Source organism: Schistocerca cancellata, chromosome 7 (genome assembly GCF_023864275.1).
Source record: "Schistocerca cancellata isolate TAMUIC-IGC-003103 chromosome 7, iqSchCanc2.1, whole genome shotgun sequence".
Classification (NCBI taxonomy): Eukaryota; Metazoa; Arthropoda; class Insecta; order Orthoptera; family Acrididae; genus Schistocerca; species Schistocerca cancellata.
Genome location: NC_064632.1, coordinates 65,609,130 through 65,630,150, shown reverse-complemented (window position 1 = coordinate 65,630,150; position 21,021 = coordinate 65,609,130). Strand labels below are relative to the sequence as shown.

Here is a 21,021-nt window from a genome sequence, read left to right as displayed (position 1 = left end):
TTTTCAGCTCTTGATTTTCTCTATTAGAAGTACACATATTCACACACACACAATCACACAGATACCCAAATGCACACATCTGTGGGCACAGCATGATTGACTACTTATAACTGATAACAGTTGCCTGGGCAGTTGGAGGTGAGGCAGGGATAGGGAAAGGATGCACGAGGCTTGGAGGGGGTAGTGGGATAGAGTTAGGCAAATGAGTCAGTATGGCACAACAAGATGAAGGCAGTTCAGGAGTTAGGGTGTATAAGAAACAGGGTGAGAGGGGGGAGGGGAAAAGGGAGGAGATGAAAGGAGAAGAAGGTGGAGATGAAGAGGGAGGAAGGGAGGGAGGGAGGGAGGAAAGAGGGAATGAAGGGAAAAGGGAAGGTGAGCCAGTGGGAAACAGTCAGGCAGGGATTTAGGCCAGGAGGATTGTGAGAGCTAAGGATATGCTGGAAATTCCCACCTGCTTACAAATAACACACTGGAATGCAGCTGGGTAATGTCTTCGACAACCACCGATATTTTGACAGGAACACACCCTGCCATTTTCAAGGCAAAACAGCAGCAGGTAAGCATTGTGCAAGCAAATTTAAAACCTTGGTCTTCATTGAAACTCTGTAAAGGTAACACACAGACACACTGCAAACAATAGTGCCATCACAAACTGAAAATGGCCGACATCAACAGTTCCTGATAGAGACAGAAATAATTAATCGGTAAAGTAGCATAAACTCTGTCTCTCTGTTTTTTGACAAATGAGAGAGCATGATTCCATGCAGAAATCAAACAAAAACCACCTTCTCTATTTATAAGGTTACTTGCTAATTTAATTTCAACAGCTTCCTTAGTAACATTACCCCGATAGCTGTAAGTGCATGCTAGAGTCTTCATGTTGTTATATTCCATAGGATAACTGGTGCCAAGACAATGTTTTGCAATGGCAGATTTGCCCAGCTACTGTAACCGTGTGCTGCTTATGCTTCGTACACAAGTTCTCCACAGTTCTGATAGTCTGACCGATACATGACATGCCACAACTGCAAAGAATATGGTAGACACCCTTACGCAAACTAGGATAATTCTTTACACAACCAGAAAGATGGTGGTCGAAAAACACACTTCACTTCATGTTTCTGCAAAATATAACCAATCCTGTTTGAAACGCTCCCTGCGTAAGGCAAAAAGGTCATAGACTTTGGTGCCACCTTGGTATAATTGTCACTCACCCAGTGCACAGTTGGTAAATAACACAACACACATCTACTCTGTCTTTCATTATAACCATTCTGATGAAAGGTAACTTTGTGATGGGCTAACTTGGCTGACAAGCTCTCAGGGTCTAGGACAACATTAGCCCTTTGAGCCTAGGTACAAAATACCCCTTCACACTAAGCCGGATGGTGACAACTATCAGCCCGCAGATACAAGTCTGTGTGAGTAGGCTTCCTTTAAATGACATGCCTCAATGTACTATTCACTTTCCTCCTGACCAGCACATTGAGGAAGGGAAGCCAGCCATCCTTTTCCACCTTCAACGTGAAACAAATATTCAGATGTTCTAAAAAGCCATTCAAAGTCTCACTGCCATGACACCAAACAACAAAACTATCTTCTACATACCTGAAAAAACATGCAGGTTTCAAATCCACCAACTCACTGACTACAAGGCATGTTCCTCGAAATCTTCTGTAAACAAATTGGCAATAATAAGTGACAATAGGCTTCCCATCGCAACTCTATCTGTCTGCTTGTAGTACTGGTAATTCAGTGAAGTAAGTGGATGTCAACTCATGTTAAAACAAGTTCATTAATACCATCAATCGACTTAATGAATCAGACAGAGAGATACAAGTGAAGGGAGAGACCACATCAAAAGTTACTAGAATATCAGAGTCATTCAAATGAATCCTCTCTAATTGGCATAAGATATCCACTGAGTTCTTAATATGGTGCTCATGCCAACTTACTATAGGCCGCAACAGAGTAGCAAGGTGTTCTGCTACACAATACGTCAGAGCACCAATGTTACTCACAATCGAAGGAAGAGGAACCCCTTGCTTGTGGACCTTAGGGAGGCCATGTAACCTAGGGGGAACAGTACAATAAGAACTGAGATTCTCAATAATCTTCTGCAATAAGGAACTTTTCTTCAGATAACTGTTAGTTCTTCTCTCAATACTGTTTGTGCGGTCAGCACCGATCCTGTGATAACTGAATCACACAGTCAACACTGCATCTTTTGTCCAAAACAACGATGTCAGTGCCACTGCCCATGCGTGCTTGTGTGCGCGCGCGCGTGTGTGTGTGTGTGTGTGTGTGTGTGTGTGTGTGTGTGTGTGTGTGTGTGTGTGGTTTTTTTTTTTTTTTTTTTCTTTTTATCTTTACGGAGTTTATCTGAAAACTGAGGTTTTACATTTGCTTGCTCAGTGCTTATAGCGCTTACTTTCCTTGAAAATGGCATGGTGTGCTCCTGTAAAAATATTGGTAGTTATTGATGACGTCACTCGGTTGCAGTCCTATAAGTTATTTGAACACTGTATATGCCAGGAGAAATTAAGGTCCTCCTGCGTAGTTCAGAGAAACTAGTATCCAAATGTCGTGCACAGTGCAGCAGCTGTTGAAATCATTTGTGTAGCTCCAACATTTTGTTGGGGGAGGACCGCCAACCAAAGTTCGATAATTCTTTATTTAAATTTCTGTCAAAGTTGGGTAATTTTACTGGTGACTAGTTTTGAACATATCCATTCATTTTCAAACCACCAGTTAAAATGGGTAAAGAAGTCATTTGTGTTGTGATGTACAGCAAGTTCAGTAAATGAATAGTTAAGTTTATGATTTGCCACAGTTTGACGGTGGCCATTCATATGAATAGACAGCTGGTTACTTGTCATGCATACATAGATGGCTGTGAAGTAATTGCAGCATGGGTGACTTATAACATGGCTGCTTTCACACATGGCCTTGCCTTTTATAGGGTAGTAAATGCCTGTGACTGGACTGTGATTGGAGGTGGTGTGTTGCTGTATGGGACAGGTCTTGGGCATGGGTTGACTCACATTGGATGTAGGATTGGGAACAGGATTGGAATAACGACGAGCAAGGGCAGGTTGGGTGAGTGGTAGAACACAATTTTTGGTGGTATGGGTAGGATTTTGGGTAGGATATCCCTCATCCCAGGATATGACAAGAGGTAAACGACGCCCTGGTGAAGGTTGTGTTTATGCTTTTCAAGGCCATGGTGATTCTAGGTTATGAGAGGAATGCTGGTCAGTGGGCTGTTCACAGGGTTGAAGGAGGAAATCACACAGGATGTGTATAGGGATGAGCTGGATAGGACATAGTCTGTCAATAAAGGCTCTGGTAAGATTATCGGCCACTCCGGCTGGCTCTTTTCTTTCACTCTTTCTTCTAAGTTCATTAACTGTGAACCATCAAGCACACCCTGGGCCAATTTTGTTGTGTTTAATTTTATGCTGCCTTGTTTTTTCCTAACATGTGCTTCAAAATGGAAAAGCTTCTCTGCACATTCAAATTTCCATGGGACCACGTAACAGAAGCCTTAACAAATTTTGAAATATTTGGACAACTGCTCTGACAGGAAGGAAAAAGAACACAACTACCTAAAGAGGCACAAGAAGAGCTTCTCTCACAAGCTTCAGCCAAACTGAAGAGAGCACTCATAAAAAGAAAGAAAGAAACATTAAACACAGAAAAACTGGTCCAGTGTATGCTTGATGGTTCACAATTCTTGAAAATAGAAGAAAGTGTGACAGGAAGGGAAGTGTAAACCATTCAAAAAATCTTGAGAAAGGACAATCTAGTATAATAACCTCACTTTTTTTTATAATTCCTAAGAAAAAGCAGTTCAAAAATATTCTGTTATCTTTTTCCAGTACTAATCTGTAGAATTTCATTAGTTGTAAAAATGTGATATATATTTTGTTTGTGGATGATGATACCAATACTGAATTACCAATATATGAGCATGCATTAATAAACTTGTATAACTGAAAAGAAGGCCATATTCCATCCATGATCATAATAGAGAAATTTATTACGGTCTACACTGGCCTTTTTGGCAGAACATTATCGAAAATAAAAACAATTCATTTGTGCCATATTTGTTTATTGAAGTAATTTGTCACCTTTTAATCAACTTTTAAAAATATTGTATCACCTTTTCAAGTGCCACTATGGCTCCTCACCCTGTATCATGCACCCATCTACCCACAGTACCTCTGCTTTGACAGCTGCACATGTTCCATGTCAGAAGCCTCTGCCTTACTGCTCCCAAGGACACTACATCTGTAGCGGAAAGCAGGAGCTATAGAAATATACCGATAACCTTGCAAAAGCCTTTATTGACATACAGTATCCTATCCAGCTGATCCATAAACAGATCTCCCCATCTCTGACACAAGGAACCCTGATAACCAGTCACCAACCAACACACCTCTGATAACCCTGTATCACCCTGACCTTGAAAAACTCAACCACATCCTTCGCCAGGGCTTCAATTACCTCTCATCATGCCCTGAGATGAGGGATGTCCCCATCACCCAAACTTGTGTCCCATCACCAAAGTTGTCTTCTGCCACTCAGACAACCTACAGAATATCCTTACGCACCCCTATTACAATCCTACTCCCAATCCTGCATACCACGTGTCATTACCTTTTGGTCGACCCAGCTGCAAGACCTGTCCTCTATACCAAACCACCATCTCCTTCCAAGGCCAATATGATTCATTTCCTACCTTATAAAAGGCAGGGCCACATGTGAAAACAGCCATGTTATGTATCAGCTATGCTGCAATTACACTTCCTCCCCCTATGTGGCCATTCTCCCTCTCTCTTTCACTCTCCTCACCCTCCCTCTTTTCCTTCTCTCCCTCCTCTACCCTTCTCTCTCCCCTCTACCCCTCCCTTTCTTCTTCCCCCCCTTTCCATCTCTCCCCTTTTTCTACCTCTCTCCCACTCTCCCTTTCTCTCCTCCCTTCTTCCCCCCCACTTTCCCCTCCTCATTCCACCTTCTTCTCCTTTCCTCTCCTCCCCTCCATTTTCTCCTCTTACTCCCTCTCCCTACCTCTTATATACTCCACCCTCTGAAGTCCTTTCGTCTTGTTGTGCAGGCGCTAAGTCATCTGTGGAAAGACCTTCCTCACACTATCTTACTACCCCCTTCTTGCCTTTTGCGTCTTTCTCTGCCTCCTCCCCACCTCCATCTGCCCAGGCAACCACTTCTGATAATTCTGTGGGTATGGGTGTGTGCTTTTGGATGTATGTGTTGTTGTGTGTATGAATGTGTGAACTTCTACTAGAGAAGGAGAAAGAGCTTGAAAGCTATTATAAGTAGTCTTCTGTTGTGTGTTTCTATGTGAGACGTAAGTCAACTATAGGTTAGTGGTTGTCTTTCCTTTATTAACGTATTTTTCCATCCAGGGATTTCCATTCTTGAAAAACAAATTAAAAAACAGAAAGTAACTGAAGCAGATGACATAAATGCAGATTATATAAATAATAGTTCAGGGTTTATTACAAATGCAAATTATAGAGTTACAGTTCCTTTGTCATCCTGTAAGTCTTTTTTGCATCACCTCTGGCAATGTTGTGCTACAGTGAAAAATGGAAAGTTGCATTATGGTTTGCATTCATCTTAAGCTACACACCAGGCAATAAATGACTTTGCTGACCAGTTTTCAAGTCAGAGGGTGGCAAGATTATACCATCTTGTGTCCACACAAGTTGTCATACTTATGAAAGCATTTTTTAAATTTATCTCATTTTAACTAATGAATTTACTTATGAAACAAAATTTATAAACTTATTTTGTAACATATACTATTCCAATTGAATGTAAATATTTATATAAATCTTGTGGCTTACTTGAATTTCTTCTTCCTTGGCTCGTGTACACTGTCCATAAAGTTCGGTAGCTGAGACTTCTAGCGACTGTGCTAAAGCACTAAATTTCTGTATGTTACTGTTAATAGCTTTTTCAAGTTCTTCCTTTTTAAATTCCCAGTTTGCTGATAAAACACTCAAATAATAATTTTCTTTCCTCTGTAGCTGAAAGTATATTAACTACATGAATATGAATAGTCAAAAAGAAACATTAATTTAAATACAATATATAAAGCTCAAACCTGCTCCCTAAAAATTTCTTTCTGTTTTGCTTTCCATTCTTCCAATTCCTTCACAGCTTTTGAGGTCAACTGGTTATTACACACCAATGGGCTCATACCCTGCTCTATAACATAAAAGGTTACAAAACTGTACATCGTCAACAGCCGTTGCTAATTTATGAAGTAAGATAATGTTTGTACATCTATTTGGTACATGAAATAGTCAATGATTTTAATAAATTCCTCCACTCTTTACTTTTTTTAAAGAATGTATGATATATTTAAGACCATTTTCTCAGAGATTAAATAATACAATGCTGCTTTACATATACAAGAAACATGATAATCATTTGATAATACTTGCAGAATAGTCCATCAGTTCTTGGAGAAACATAGACATATTAAAAACTGAATACACAGTATTGATATTCCACATACTATTAAATAGATGTTACTGCGGAACATTAAAACTGTGTATTCAAGTTATTAATAAGAGAACCACATTTCTTTGTTAATTTACAGCCATGGTTTGGATTTGGCTGGGATATGGCACAGCAACACTGCAGCAAGACAACCCAGCACAGTGTGCTTACAAACGGGTTAGGTGACAGCAAATGTCAGGTAAAGCCCACGAGTTAGGGGAGACTTGTGCACCAATGATACTTTCCAGCTACTTAATATAACTTGGAAATATATGAAAAATACTGAAACTGAGTCTAGTGGTGGCTCAAAAAATATGAGGATATCAAACTGTGAAGTGTGAGTCCACAAGTACATTGCAGCTTTGCACCTTCTCTATGTCTTCTAGTGCACAGATTTTCATTAACTATGATTTAACAAATATTTAAAATTAAACTACTGACAAACCAATGTAGCTACATTCTTCATCTGTATGTCAAATTGAAGCTCATGTATACGGCAAACAGAAAAAAAAAAAAACTTGCTTTGTCTGAAACTCAAATGGTACAAGAGTAACAACAATAGTAATTAATACAATTCAATCAAATGAACCCAAACTCCTGGTAATCTGCAGAAACTCAAAGCATGATGTCAGCATGTGCCCCTTATAGCATTAACCTCTCCCTTAATACGTTCAGCAATGTTAGTTATAAATAACATTTATATGGCATACCATGTTCAGGGAAATTATCATAGAGAAACCAAACATTTTTAGCATGAGCAATTTGCAAGCTCTTTCGTATAATGCAGTGCTGTGTTTAATACAGAGTATTCTAGTGATCCAGGTGTGTTATCTCTATCTGTCGCTTACTTCCAGCTTAATATCCCACTTCCTGCATTGGTCGCCCCATGTCATCCGCAAATGCACACAAATTGGTCTCCAAACACAATTGTGTTTACACCACAGTGACAATATGGCCACTGTACACCACAACACTGGCAATGCACCTACATCAATGGCCACAGCACATTGGAATGCCATGCAAGATCAGTGTGAACAGTGTGTGAATCCAACCGTGAAACCTGAGTGCGTGAATAATCTGTTTTCATTATCAGTAGCCAATAGTGGTATGCCACTGCAACAATGGAGGCATATGATGAATCTGTTAACCGACTTAAATCCAACAAATTCCACAGACACCTTCTAGTGCCTTCTCGATTCTAATTATCTCTGCAGTGCCATGTTCGGGTCATCCCTGTCTTCCATACTGGACTACATATTAGCCACGCAACAACCAACTATGCATGAACGATCAGCAATCATCTTGCCTCACACACTTCACAGACATAGTGTGACCACTGGTAAACTGACATCCTCAGGTGCTGCTCAGCTCAAAGTACCACTTTTCAATGCCAAGCTTTCGGTTCACGATCATCGAGTGCATTTTTCAGACAACCGGCATTTTTGATGCCCAACTGAAGTATATGCATCTGATCAGCCACCTGGCAGGCCACTGGGAATCAGTTGACAATATCATCAAATTGCCTCCAGCAGAAAATAGATACAAGACGGCCAAGGTGGTGCTGTTACAGAGACAATCGTCCATGGAAAACACCATTGTCAAGAGATCATGTACGAGATCAAATTGGGTGATAGTACACTGTCACATCTTTGGCGCTACCTCTGCACCTCGGCCGATCCAGCTCTTATATTGGATGCCAAGCTGTGTGTCCTGTGGTTGATCATACTACTGACAGACCTAAAGCCCACCATGATCCCTAATGAGACAGCCAATAGACAGCTGACACAATGTTCACTGTCATTCACCATAGCCAAAAAGTAACAGCATCCCAAGATTTGACTCAGCAGCGTATGTGGCAAACCTCACTCACACACCGCATGAACACAGCCAATGAGACACAAAGGGTTATGAACATGGCAGACCTCAACACTCATCACTGTCTGCACAGCAGTGCACATCCACACCCACAGCTACACAGAGCAAAAACGTCATGCAAGCCACCCCAGCTCCAGGACCTGTTCTCTGCTGCCAAGGGGTGGAGCAGTTAAAAGTACTTTGCCTCCCCTTTGAATGTGAATGTAATATTTTAGCTTCTGAAATAAACAGCTACAACAATGGACAGTTTTATACAATAATTGATTGTTAACACTCTTTCATCAGCATTTCAGTTTATTTCATCAGTGAAGTTACACGTTTCCCTTTGCAGTCTGCAAAATGACTTTCTTGACAGCAGAAAGAATTGAAAATGTGGAAGCATACGCAAAAACAGGTTAGATTAAGGAAACTCATGACATTTTCGGAGTCAAGTATCCAGATAGAGGACTACCAGCAAAGAGAGCAGTACAGAGTCTGAATAAAAACTGGTGCACCTACAGATCTGTGCAAAATGTAAAATGACAATGAATTCCTTCAGTTCACATGCCAGAAGTTATTGCAGACATTTGCCAAAGAACTATTCAGAGCTCAAAGAAGTCTACATGTAGACTGGCCCAAAAGGTGTATGTAAGGAGGAGAATTTATCAGTGAATATTAAAAAGTCTTAATTTGAAGCCATTTCAAGTGATGATTGTGCAGCGATTATGAGAGGATGACAGTCTGAAATGTGTAGCTTATAGCACGTCACTTATGAATAACATCAACGATGATTTGTTAGACTTTTTCCATTACATTGTGAGTGATGACATGGTTTCTTCCTTCTGGTCATGTTAATTCAATGACCACAAGGTACTGTGCAAAGGAGGACCCTAACACTGTGTGTCAGCAACCACTCCACGATGAAAAAAATCAGAATTTGGTGCAGTATAACAGGAATGAGTATCATTGGACTGATATTTTTTGACACTGTCCTCAACACAGCTACATATATGGACATTTTTGGTACATTTTGTGCTCAACTCACTGAATATGAAAGATAATACTGCTTTTTCCTGCAAAGATGGGGCAACATGCCACACATCATAAGGTATTCCTGGAATGAGTCCAAGATGTCTTTACTGAGGAACGAACTTTCAGAAAACATTGATGGCCTCCACATTTGCTGCATCTAATGACATTTGATTTTTTTCATGTGAGGACACTTGAAGAGCAAGGTCTATGAAACAAGTCCACCCAAAATACAGGAACAGAAAGACAACATCGCCATGAAGTTGCCACCACTGACACCCGAACTTTACGCTGGGTGAATCTGAATGAGTGTAGATGTGCACAGCTGTATATTGATGTTGTTGGATATCACCATCAACATCTTCTATAAATGTTTTTTTTTTCACAGTATTTTTCATTGCAAATAAATGGTACATCAATTTCAGCTCTTCATTTCTGTAATCTCACTGCATTTTCTTTACAAGTACATTGGCTACTTTTATCCTGACCACCCTGCATCATACACAATTTGGCAACACAGCATGCAGACTCCGTGGGCGGGTCACAATAGGCACTCAAGCCCATGACACCTCACCAAGTTACCTCCAAACCACTAGAATACCTAACAAACCCACCTCTGCTGTTGCTCACGGATGTCTCTTCACCTTGGGCAAAACATCAAACCAATGTTTACTAACAGACATGGCCTCTGATGTCAGCTCACTTCCACTCTCATCTGTTTCAACTTTTGAGCCGGCAGCCACCCTCACACTCCAGGATACCAATGACACTAATATTAGTGTATACGGCACAGCCACATGCACTGTGCACCTGTCAGGCACACCTTTATCCACAGGCAATCGGAATTGACTTTTTATGACATCACCAGCTGACCCTGATGTCTTAGAGCCCATGCATATTCACCAGATTAGATTAGATTTTCGTTCCATAGATCCATGCTGAGGAGATCCATGTGGATGTGGAACATGTCAGTTTTTATTTATTTTTATTTTTATTTTTATTTTTTTAATAAAAAGCTGAAATAACAATACTAATAGTATGAATATATATACAATACATCATTTGTTTCTATTAAAAAATTCGTCAATGGAGTAGAATGAGTTGGCCACTAGTAAGTCTTTCAGGCTCCTTTTAAACTGATCTTTATTTATAACTAAATTTTTTATGTTTGCTGGCAAATTATTGAAGATGAGTGTTCCTGAGTAGTGGACCCCTTTTTGAACTAAAGTAAGTGCTTTTAAGTCCTTGTGCAGATCATTTTTGTTCCTGGTATTGTATGTATGAACTGAGCTGTTTGTTGGAAAAAGAGATATATTATTTAGGACAAATTTCATTAAGGAGTAAATATACTGAGAGGCAGTAGTTAGTATACCCAGTTCTTTGAAGAGGTTGCAAGGCAACAGGGATAATATGCTGGGCAAAATAGACCAGAAATACTTGTTTTGTGTTTTGATGGGCGTTGTATTTCCGTTGCATAGTGTTTTGGTTTTCTATTAATTGCAACGAATTATAAAAGTGTGGTGATAAATGTGTAAAATTATATACTCGACTCAGGACTGTGGATATGAGCGGGAAAACGAGGTCTTTTGTCGTTGGCCGTTGTGGTGGCTAGTTTGGAGCGGCAAAGTGCCACGAGTGCAAGCATGGACACCAGTGTATGCGAAGGAACAAAGTGAAAGTGTGTGGGTGTGAGAGAAACAGTGTATGAATTGCACTGATTATTATTTGTGAACTTAAAAATGCACAACGTTAAAGTGTTTCTTTTGAATAAATAAGTTTCAATCTGAACGTGTATAGTTCAATTCACTGCTGTTCAAAAGCCAGCCAATATCTGACTCAATAATAGGGGTGCAAATGCAACCGTTTACTACCAACCCCCTTTGCAGATGAGCCACATGAAAAATAGGTAGCAAACGAGCCTGAGTTCAGTTGCAAGGTTTCTACAGGACGTCCATCCACATCTCGGGCAACTGATTGCAAGTTACCTCCACATGTTCCATGCTGTCACAATCACTGCCCACTGTGCTCCTCCTACAATGCAATGACGACATTCTATGCAAATGAGTCCAACTTTCAGAGAAATGCTCCATACACATCGACGCTATACTGTTTATAATGTGTGGATGCAATAACTCCATACAGAAAACGAAGAGCTTCAACGTCGCGTCACTGCTGCCTCCTGTCTCTGTGGCCCTAGCAGCAACACATGAACAGCTCTGCATGGCAGACAACAAACAGCTGGACATGGCCCCACCCCCTCACATGGGCAAGACCCCCTCGCATAGGCAAGACCTCCCCCCCCCCCCCCACTTCCCCCTCCAGCACACATCAAGACAATACGGACGCCACTGGCTGCTGAAAACCACCCCAAAGTCAGCAAACTGCAGCATGCAGTGTCTGTTAACAGTGCTCCTGACCTCACGTATATGTGCATGTACCCGTACTGTTCGTCATGGAACCATGGATCACATAATGACCATGCATGGACCCCCAGTTCTACACAATCCACACGGTTAGCCCCAGCAGATTTACAATTTGTTAAAGTTGCAGTTAATTAACTCTTTCAGGCAGTAGCTGTTTGCCCTTCAGACAATCATTGGGCCTCCAGAATCGAGCTCGATCCTAAGAAAGATGGCCCTACTAGATTTTGCGGTGATAACAGGGTCCTCAGTTCTTGAATAGCACATGACAGCTACTCCAATCCCAACATACAAGACTTTGTGCACACCCTCAAAGGTGTAAAATTAGCAGCACAATTGACTGCAAGTGTACCCACCTACAAATACCAATGGACCCCAATCACATTCAAAAGACTGCCATTTTAACTCCATTCAGACTGTGAGTATCTCTTTATGCCATAAGGGCCTAAAAATGCTGTGCATGATTGGCAGTGGTTCAGTGGCAGTCTCCTATTCCACTTCCCCTTCTGCTCTACATATCTTGATGGCACACTCATGTTCTGCTGATGAGCAGTCATGGCATCTAGAACAGGTTCTAGCCACATTGCCTGAGAGTCATTAATGAGATGAAATCACAACTTCAGCAGACGGAAGGCACTCTGAATGCCAATGGCATCAAACTGACAACTGAATGTGTGCTGCTGGTGTGGGACCTTCCTCACTTAAAAACATTTCACTACCTGTGACAATTCCTCAGGATTCTGAACATTGACCGTCGACACCTCTCACAGACATCCAAGTTGCAGATTCTGCTAACAAATGCACTGAAAGGCAAAGACAAACTCAGGAAAAAGAAAATTATCCTGACCCCAAGAAATGATTCAAGTGTATGCCATGCCAAAAATTACATGGTTCAAAGAGTTGTGTTGGCACACCCACAACCAGAAGTGCGACTGACCCTTACAATGGACACAAGCAACACTACAAATGTAGCAATTCTTCAACAGATTGATAATTGTGTGCCCACAACCACTTTGATTTTTCTCCAAGAAACTCTCGGACATGCAATGCAAAAGGTCAGCACTCAACTGCAAGCTGCTCACAGTTTACTCCTCTGTGCATTATTTCAATGAAGACGTCAAAGGTTGTCATGTAACAATATTCACAGATCATAAGCCCTTGGTCGACACCATTTGCAATCTGTCCACAGATGCTAGCCCCTAAATTTCCATCACTTGGATTTTATTGGCCAATACATAACCAACATCCGACATGTGCACAGAGCCGATAATATCATCACCAATTATTTCTCACATATTTCTGAAATCTCCCTGTAATACAACTATGAACAAATGGCACAAGCTGAAATCTCCCTATAATACAACTATGAACGAATGGCACAAGAACAAACAAATGATCTCACCACCACTCAACTAGTCACTGATGGATATATGAGCCTTCAGACTAAACTATGCAATTTGCCTTCAGTGACCACCACATTACTCTGTGATGTGTCGGGGGGAAAGCATGGCCACTGGTACCCCTCAGCACATGATGCAAAGTATTTGACAGACTTCACAACCTCAGTCACCCTGATGCCAGGCAATGGCACAGTGCATAACAGACCATTTTGTGTGGCCTAATGAAAAAATTGACTCACCACTGGGCACGATGCTGTTTACCCTGAAACTTCCTGGCAGATTAAAACTGGGTGCCGGACAGAGACTTGAACTCAGGAGTCTCGGTCCGGCATACTGTTTTAAACTGGCAGGAATTTTCATATATATTCTCATTCTGTTTACCCTGCCAACAAAGCAAAACTGGGCATCACACTTCAACCTATATTAGGCGACTTTCCCATCTCGATAGCACGTTTCAAAACATCCACACTGACATCACTGGGCCATTGCCTGAGTGCAAAGGATTTTGTTATATTCTCACTGCCATTGACAAAATGACTCACTGGGTGGAGGCAGGCCCCTTCATGATATCACAGAAGACACCATCGCATGGGCTTTAGTAGAACTACAGATTGTGCACTTTGGCATTCCTGACCATATTAAGACAAACCAGGGCAGACAGATTGAATCAGCCATTTTCAATGCTCATTGCTGCCTCTGTGGAACTGATTATATGTGCACCACTGCCTACCTCCCACAAAGCAATGGTATGGTGGAGAGGGAGCATAGAACAATGAAAGTGATGCTCATATGCCCCAATGGTTCACGGACTGAGGTACTTCCATGGGTCCTACTAGGCATACAGATTGCGTATGATGATAATACTTGCCAAAACAGTGTATGCACAATCCCTTGCACTCCCTGCTGATTATACTCTGTCCGCAACCAACATCAAAGAGTTCACTCTTCCTCAATTGGTATGACATTTCAAAAATCACACCGACCACACATGGATCACTCTGTCACCATACTCCACATCAAAGGCATTTATTCATAGAGATGTCGAACAATGTCACCAACTGATATTCCATGATGACATCATATGTCCCACATTGCACCTTTTTTATTCAGAACCCTACAAAGTGCTGAAACTTGGAACCCATACCTTCAACATTTTATTAATGACAAACCAACTCCTGTCTCCCTTAACCACCTCAAAGCAGCATGGATACTGCAAAACAGACCTCCTCCATTGTTGGTCAACCATAGCGATCCCCACCTCTGATATTAGAACACCAACATACACAGCTCAACAATTCATCTGCCACGTGAACTACGCGACACTGCTGCATCTCCACATGAGCCAACCTGCCCACACCTCCAATGTCACCTGCCAGATATGGTCCAATGGAGTTACTCATTGTCACAACACTTTCGAGTATTGTGTTTTTCTTATGACTGAAGGGCATTAGCTTGGCGTAAGTGATCGTATATTCATAACAACTGTTTGCGAATAACGATGCAGTATAAATGAGGCAATTTAACTGTACAGTTTCATCAAAATTTTTACTTGGATAGTACAACTGGGTTTGCTGAATTGCTGGGGACTCTGCCAAATAGTTCACTATTTTACACAACTTAACTGCACTTGCTACAGTTTTCATCATTCAGCTTGAGGGAGAACAGACATGCTCCTAATATACTCTTGTAAGGCCATCATCATATTTGTGTGACCTTTCAATTTAAATCAAACTCATCACTGAAATTACTATGTTATTCAGTCATCTTTTCCATTTATTTCCCCCATTCTATTTAGAGGGTTTTATCAATTATTTATTTATTTACATTATTGCCTAACTTTAGTTATGTATGATCAGTGCTTGCTATAAAATCTTTTGATTAAACAGTGGGTGCTGTTAAGAAGGTATAAAGTGTAGCGCCACTCATTCCACCCATCAGTCCACTCATACCTTGTCATAGTAAACTGATTTATATGCATCTAACGTGAAAACTGAAATTTTCTGTCGCAACCAGGGCTCAGCTACTGAACACTACCAATGTCACTCAATGTCTTATCTATGTTTACAATACATGTACATGTTAGTTATTCGATCATAGGTATAACACCATGGCAAAGAAACAGTGGCAGAAGACATGGATGACACCTCATCAGGGTACGTTATTATGTCTGTTGTGGTCTTCAGTCTAAAGACAGATGCTAGTATAACCTGGAAGCCTCTTCAGTTGTGCATATTACGGCAACCGAAATCAATTTGAACCTACTTGCTGAGACTGGGAAAATACCCCCAGATTTCAAGAAGAAAGTGAGAAGAAAGTGATAATTCCAATCTTGAGGACCATCCTAGTGACAGGGGTGAATAATGCAGAACCATCAGATTGATATGTCTTTGTTGAAAAAAAAAACAGCTAACACAAATTGTTTATAGAAGCATGGCTGCTTCACTGTTTTTGCCATCTGGATCCTTCCCACTAAGCAACAGGTTTTCTTAACTATGTAGATAGGAGCTGTTCTTGCGACATACTGTCTTCTCCTGTCTCCTCTTCCACTGCTGACACCATTTACCAATCCATTCCTCCACATCACCATCACTGTGCTCTACACAAATTAACTGCTTCTAGTGCCCGCGTTGCACTCCTATCCCATGCACCCACTGTCTCTCATTCCTATCTTGTGCACTTCCTGCCTCACTCCAAGCCATTAGCACCTTTTCCTCTTTTCCACTGCTCTCTCCCACTTCTCACTTCTCACTCCCTCTCCCCACCCCCCTCCACATGCACAATCACACTCCAGTCAAGCTGCAGAGCTAAGGTCCCAGCATTGTGTATCCAGCTGGCACAATATAACTGTAGAGGTGTGTGTGTGTGTGTTTTAACGGATTTTATATTTGTGCCAGTATAAATCCCTAGTTGTTGACAGCTTGTAATACCCCTGGACTGAACCTTCACTAGACCCTGTCCTCCATCTACTGCCTTATCCCTTCTCTGCTCCCACTCCAGCTTCACACACATTCTATTCCCCCCCTTCCTCAATTCTCAATGCTGCATCCAGCAGTCCATCATCCTGTCCCTGCACACTCCCACAGGTAACACTATGGCATCTTCTCCCACTCCTACCAACCCAAGACAACATCACTACTCACCTCTGATGAAGGACTTTGTCAGACAGATTAACAACATCCAACAGTCTACTTTTAAATGTTCCTGTCCGCTGCTCAATGTCTCCACTAACATAGTTTATTCACTAGGACTGGGGTCTTAGCACTTTCATTTTGCATATCGAACTCCTTTTTGTTTTACCAGTCTGTCAGTAGTATGAGACAAATTTTTATCACTTTAAGCTGACGATTTTCATGGTATTCTGATAAACTGCATATATTCACATGGCATCAGTGATTCACATTTTTAATATTTTGGTGCTAATGTACACTATTTGTATAAAACAAGATAAAGTGGTCATCAACCTGAAGGTTGATCTGAACACCACAATGCTTTAATAGGTACGTTCCTATAGGAGACAGTATGCCATAGTCTTCCTCTGACCTCTGAATTGGCTTAACCAGGCAGTTATAGGAGACCTATACTTTTAACATGGACTTCGAACCATGATGCAAACTCAGCATTTTTCAAATTAATAAACACTGCCACAGGTGAAAGAAGTGATAAGTGACAGATTAAAAATCGTAGGAGTGACCAGGGATCAAACTGGTGACCACTGAATTTGTAGTCTGCAACTTTAACACTGATCAGTTGAGACACCCACGGTTTGTACGTTGCACACTAAAGGATTCAACCAAGTAGAAGTAAAAAAAAAAAAAAAATGCAGCTTCCCAAGTTTTTACCTAAGGAAGTATATTTAGCTTTCACATCCATGGGCAGCTGAAGACCATAATCCTTGAGTGCCACTGAGACTGTCAAAATGCCAACAATTTCACCCTTGTTCAGTGCTGATATTAATGCAGATGACGTAGAGAGCTTCTGTAAAAAATTATCAACAATGTAGCATTATCATGAAGACAATAGAAACAAAATTAAAAGTTTACAGAATGAGATTTCTGGAACTACCTCTTTGTTTAAGAACAAGAGTGCCACATCTAATTGTGCTTCCGCAAATTTAATATTTTCTCCATTTATCTTATTGTAAATTGATATTGTTGGTGGTTCTGTCAGAAGCTGCTTATCAATCTCCTGAACAGGTGCTTCAAAATGCATTTTGCACCCAAAGCCTTGTAAATGTATATATTTGTTCACTTCATGTACACAGATTTCATCAAGAGCAGTCGTTAAAATTTGTGCCTTTGAGTGGTTAAATCTGTAAAAATACACTCATAAATTTTTAACTTCAAGTGACAGTTTTCATCTCTAACTGTGGAATAAATACATAAGATATTTCCTGAATTCAGAGTTTTATCTAGTAGCAATGGCATATTCTGATTTCATCAAATTAAATATTTATCAATATCAATGGAAACTTACATAAAAAAGAAATTTTCCTGTGGTGGATACTTGTAAAATATGATCTCTTGTAACTCTATTTGCAGGCAGTAGATATGATATGGGTCAACATTATCACTTGTTTTGACAGACCAGCAGAAGCTTCCAGGTCCCACAGCTGTGTTCAGAGTGCCTGGAGTTGGTGTAATAAAATCATCATTAATTTCAGCAGTCTTTTCCATGAGTGACAAATCCGGTATATTAACACTGGTTGCAACATCCTTGAGTTCAAGAGTTTCAACTGGTAGTTTTTTCAGTGGTGTTCTAGCTAGCTCTGTATCTTCAGTGTTCAGTAACAAAACTTCTCCAACTGTGTCAAGATATTTTAGTTTCACCAAAATATCAACAAATGGTTCATGTGCAACTTCCTGTAGCACTTCGGTGCCTGATGTACATAAAATGCAATGCTTCTTATGTTTTACACACTTGCTGAATGATTCATTATTAAATTCTAGTATTCTGTCAGCAGGAATGAGTGCAGAAAGATCAACATTTGAAGAAGCACATTCTTTTTCCCCTTTCATCAGGCATATTTTCATAATAGGTTTACTTAAAAAATACTTCTGTAATATTTTTAGAGAGCTTCTGATGCGAAAAACGCTTTTCTCTTTCATTGTAACAACTGGTTCAGATATGTTTACTAATGGATTTGTCCGTACTGTTACTCCCAACACATTAAAACTAAAGTGCATTTCTGCTGAATTCTGATCTTCTGTATCAGTTACAAGCTGAAACAGAAAAATATAGTAATTATATGTACAAAATGACACAATTATCACCAAGAACAAAATTATATACTTTATCCACATGACAATAAACAAGCATCTGTTGTGTGCAATAGCAACAAGAAATCAATAAATGTGTGATTCACTCAGTACCAACTACAATGAATGTGTGCCTGCAATGTAATTGAACAGAATATAAGTGACACAGTTTTTTGTGCAGAATGAATCTTTCAATTTGTAATGGAGTTAGGCAAAACTGGCACTCATATAAATCAATACTAAAATTGCACATAGAGTCAAAATGAAGCATAACATACAATTGTCTGTAATAGATGGCTCACGATTTTTAGTTATTTAAACCACATAACATGGCTTTTCTAATTTTTGTCTTAGTAACAGTGAAACATTACAATCTACACATTTGCTGTCTTAATAGAAAATTTCATGTGAAAAGAGTCTCAGCATAATTTGACTCAACAGCACTTTCTGCTCTGAATATAGCTGTAACGAGTTTTCTTTATGATAAGTAATCTAGCAATGAGGTGTCAGTTGTGGTAAACAATATTGCAAGTAAGTGACAGAAATTATCATCAACCCAAAGTATGAAAACAGTCATTGTTGTTTCCAAAGCCATGCAGTTTTTAATTTGTTTTATCATGATTTTCTGTGCATTAGAAGGGCTCTTCATTCATATACTGCCAATGGACTATTTTGATAGGAAGAAATAACACTTCTCACAACACCACATCATTTGATGGTCCAGTTTTCAGCTCTTCTGTACATCCACTTGCACTAACCATAAATAGCTAGTGAGATTTAGTATCTTTCTGGGAACTTAGCCATGAAAAATGCTGTATCACAACAGTTGCTCTCTTCCACATTTCACCATAGCCACACTCAGTGCACAACTGTTTTTTGACAATGAAATGTGTTCTTATTTTACAACAAGTGTCAATGAAACTGATTAGCTCTACGTTAAATTGATGAACAGTGAAAGCAATAAAACACAAAACTTTTGTGTACTCAATAGGATCCTACTATGAAGTCTACCACCACACAAATCTGCAGCAATACTCATATGTGAGATTTTTATTCTCACAGATGACAAGAACATACCCATAAACTGATCACTCACTTTCATCGAGCTAACTGATTTTAATTGAACTAGTCAAGGAGTATAGACACATCTCTATGTTGAATGACACATGTGCACAAATACTGTATAGCACAACAAATAGTTCTTTAGTAACATGAACAGCCCCTCTTCTTTTGTTTTTAGATAGTCATTGTTCAGTCATGAAGGAAATTACGATTATGGAGATAGATCTGTTTCAGTGCATGGGGTCAAGACCTTCAGTGAAAGTAGTGAAACCTGACGAGACTAATGTGGTTAAAAATGACTAAATGCATTGAAAAGTTTTACTACAAGAAAAAAATTATTACCTTAAAACATCTTACACAACAACCACAAACAGAATCTCTCTGCTTTCCTCTCCCCTCCCCTCACACAAACAAACTAAACTAACCATATCTCCATATCTCAGTTCTTTGAACAAACTGAGATAAAACTAGGCTTACTATGTGTCTGGCCTAATACCAGTCAGTCCTTGTTTTTTAGTGTTGCCCGGGATTGTAAAAATGTATGGTGTTTGAGAATTTTATGACTGTCGAGAATTTTTTTTTTTAATTAGACCTATATGTTCAACATCACATTTTTAAACAATAACAGTAAAGACCATGCCTCTGCCAGTGAAACTTTGAGCAAGCACTCATGTCAGTGTGAAGGTATAGCTATCAGTTCTGCCATAACTTTCCACTTACTGTTATCATCTGGTAACACAACGGCAGTAATTATGTTGTTTTCATGTGTGAAGTAACTCATCTACCCTTTTTTTGATCACATTATCTCTGTTTGTTTTTTGTTTCATCATTTAGCAGTGCACAAAAGAAAGTGTTTAATGTTAACCTGCAACGGAATACAAACTTCTGAAATTGTGTAATGACAGTAACAATAAACGTGTTTATTGCACACTCTGTAATGGAGAATTTTCTGTTGTACATAAAACAACAGGCGATATTAAAGACCATGTGAAAACAGCTAAACATATGAATACTATTTATGCTACTGCTCCACCATAGATACATGATTTTATTAAAGCCAAAGACAGAGATTGTGATCTGGAGTGTGCTGTTAAAAAGGCTACATTTAAGTATCACACTGCCAGATACAAACTCAGTTTGAAAATATCAGACTGCACATATAAACTGGTTAAAAACCCAAATGACCCACTATTTTCATCTGCTAGAACCAAAACCAAAGCAATTATTGTTCCTGTTATTTTGATATTTATATCTGATAATATGTTGTGTTCTTTGGAAAACTTCCATTATGTAACAGTACTTGTATTTGTATGTTTATTGATCCAATCAATCATTCAATGTACATAAGTGTATGACATGGCATGGGACAAGTCAATCAAGTGATATGAGAACATACAGGTATATAGGTACAGCACTGTCTCTTATAGTGTAACTAATATATTAGATATATTACATATGTATTCA

The 21,021-nt window shown here is 39.8% G+C and overlaps 1 protein-coding gene across 2 annotated transcripts in view; it reads right to left on the bottom strand.

Annotated features, from left to right (window-relative positions):
- The window catches only part of LOC126092383 (centrosomal protein of 120 kDa-like), a 185,848-nt gene that overhangs the window by 55,807 nt on the left and 109,020 nt on the right, over positions 1-21,021 (bottom strand). Inside the window, exons 6-10 of one of the 2 annotated variants that reach the window (XM_049907947.1) lie at positions 17,714-18,459; positions 17,303-17,549; positions 17,080-17,212; positions 6,137-6,240; positions 5,877-6,059 (exon numbers count right to left, since the gene is read on the bottom strand). In XM_049907947.1, coding sequence (XP_049763904.1) covers positions 5,877-6,059; positions 6,137-6,240; positions 17,080-17,212; positions 17,303-17,549; positions 17,714-18,459 — 1,413 coding nt within the window. Of the gene's footprint in view, positions 1-5,876; positions 6,060-6,136; positions 6,241-17,079; positions 17,216-17,302; positions 17,550-17,713; positions 18,460-21,021 lie in introns of both variants that reach the window. The other variant, XM_049907946.1, reaches the window with a different exon arrangement.